The sequence below is a fragment of the Octodon degus genome, unplaced genomic scaffold, assembly GCF_000260255.1.
Source record: "Octodon degus isolate 3935 unplaced genomic scaffold, OctDeg1.0 scaffold00039, whole genome shotgun sequence".
Lineage (NCBI taxonomy): Eukaryota > Metazoa > Chordata > Mammalia > Rodentia > Octodontidae > Octodon > Octodon degus.
Genome location: NW_004524615.1, coordinates 13,227,027 through 13,228,464, shown reverse-complemented (window position 1 = coordinate 13,228,464; position 1,438 = coordinate 13,227,027). Strand labels below are relative to the sequence as shown.

The 1,438-nt window shown below is 40.1% G+C and overlaps 1 protein-coding gene across 1 annotated transcript in view; it reads right to left on the bottom strand.

Annotated features, from left to right (window-relative positions):
• Positions 1-1,438, bottom strand: part of Dock9 (dedicator of cytokinesis 9) — a 191,133-nt gene that overhangs the window by 144,274 nt on the left and 45,421 nt on the right. Inside the window, exon 6 of the mRNA XM_023715194.1 lies at positions 111-193. Coding sequence (XP_023570962.1) covers positions 111-193 — 83 coding nt within the window. The remainder of the gene's footprint in view (positions 1-110; positions 194-1,438) is intronic.

Sequence of the window (1,438 nt, the reverse complement as noted above, 5' to 3'; positions counted from 1 at the left end):
TCATTACTCTGATTGCATATGAAGTTATATACCTCCCCTGGGTATTTCAAGTAAAAAGGCTTTATCCCATGCAGACAACTGCATCTTGTGTGGTCTGAGAGTTTACTCACCTTGGAAGCTGTCGAAACTCTCCTGAGTAATCTTCATATTTATAGGTCACAAGATGCCAGTCAGAGTTGTAGGTTTTGATGCACTATTAGGGGAGAGGAATTTAAAAAAAGAAACAGAGAGAAAAGTGTAAGAGGAAAATAGAAAGACAGGTGATAACTGTTGGAATACACTCCAGGGGGTCTGGGAAGGCACACACATCAGCCACCAAAAAGAATTTCCCAGTTAATTCTCCACCGTCAAAGACACCTGTGAAGTTCAAGACTTTGAACCACTGACACATTACCCATGGACAAGGTATCACTTTACATTATCATTAATTATCTGACAGCAGATTTTACAAGGAAACAAATTTTGCCGAACCTTCTGACATTTCCATAACAATGCACTGTTTGTGACTTAAAAGTACTTGGGTAAGAAGAAGCCACAGTTTCCAACTAGGATGTGAAAGTAAAGGCTGGGGGTGAGGGTCAGGGTCTGTAATTCCATCACTCATAAAGCTGACACAGGACTGCCACCAGCTCAAGGTCAGCCTGGGCTACACCATGAGTTCAGGGCCAGCCTGAACTACATAGTGAGACCCTGACTCGAAGGAGGGAGGGAGGGAGGGAGGGAGGGAAACACACAGACAGAGTAAAGAAAATGTGAACCTTAAGACATTTTCCTGATAGTAGAAGTGGCTTATCAGTTAATATTGTCATATAAATCTGCCTTCATTTTTTTCTTTCCATTCATGGAGGACAGAGTGAGGCTATTATGAGGAAAGATTTCAATTCCAGTTTATAGGGGCACTAAGACAATTTGTGCGTGCGAGTGTGTGTGTACAAAAAGTATATCATATGATCACACAATGGCCAAAGATTCTTTTGGAAACATTAACCTACGCCAACTGCATATGAATTTCCTCATCACATGATAGGGTTAAGGGGCCAGCACAGCATTTTTCACTCATCTACTTATGCATTAGGAACCACCAACCACTGTGTAAAGTCTTAAGATTACAAGGCCATATTCACTAGATCTTCAAGTATGAATGAGTCAAAACAGTAATAGGTAAACGGTATTAGTTAATATCAGCTCAGTTCAAATGGCAGTTTATATAGTTAGCTATTTAAACCTGGAGATAGCAAAAAGAAATGTAAATAAAATCATAGGTAAGTAAAATGTTTTTATGTCTTACCTACCATAGTTTATTTGACTCTGGCTATAACTAACATGAACAACATTTCCATTCTGCTTGTCACACTTCTTAGTTTATGATGCCAACCTTCCTGTCCACGTCAGAGCCTACATCTAAAGGCCCTCTGAAGCAAACCTTGCTCCACTCACA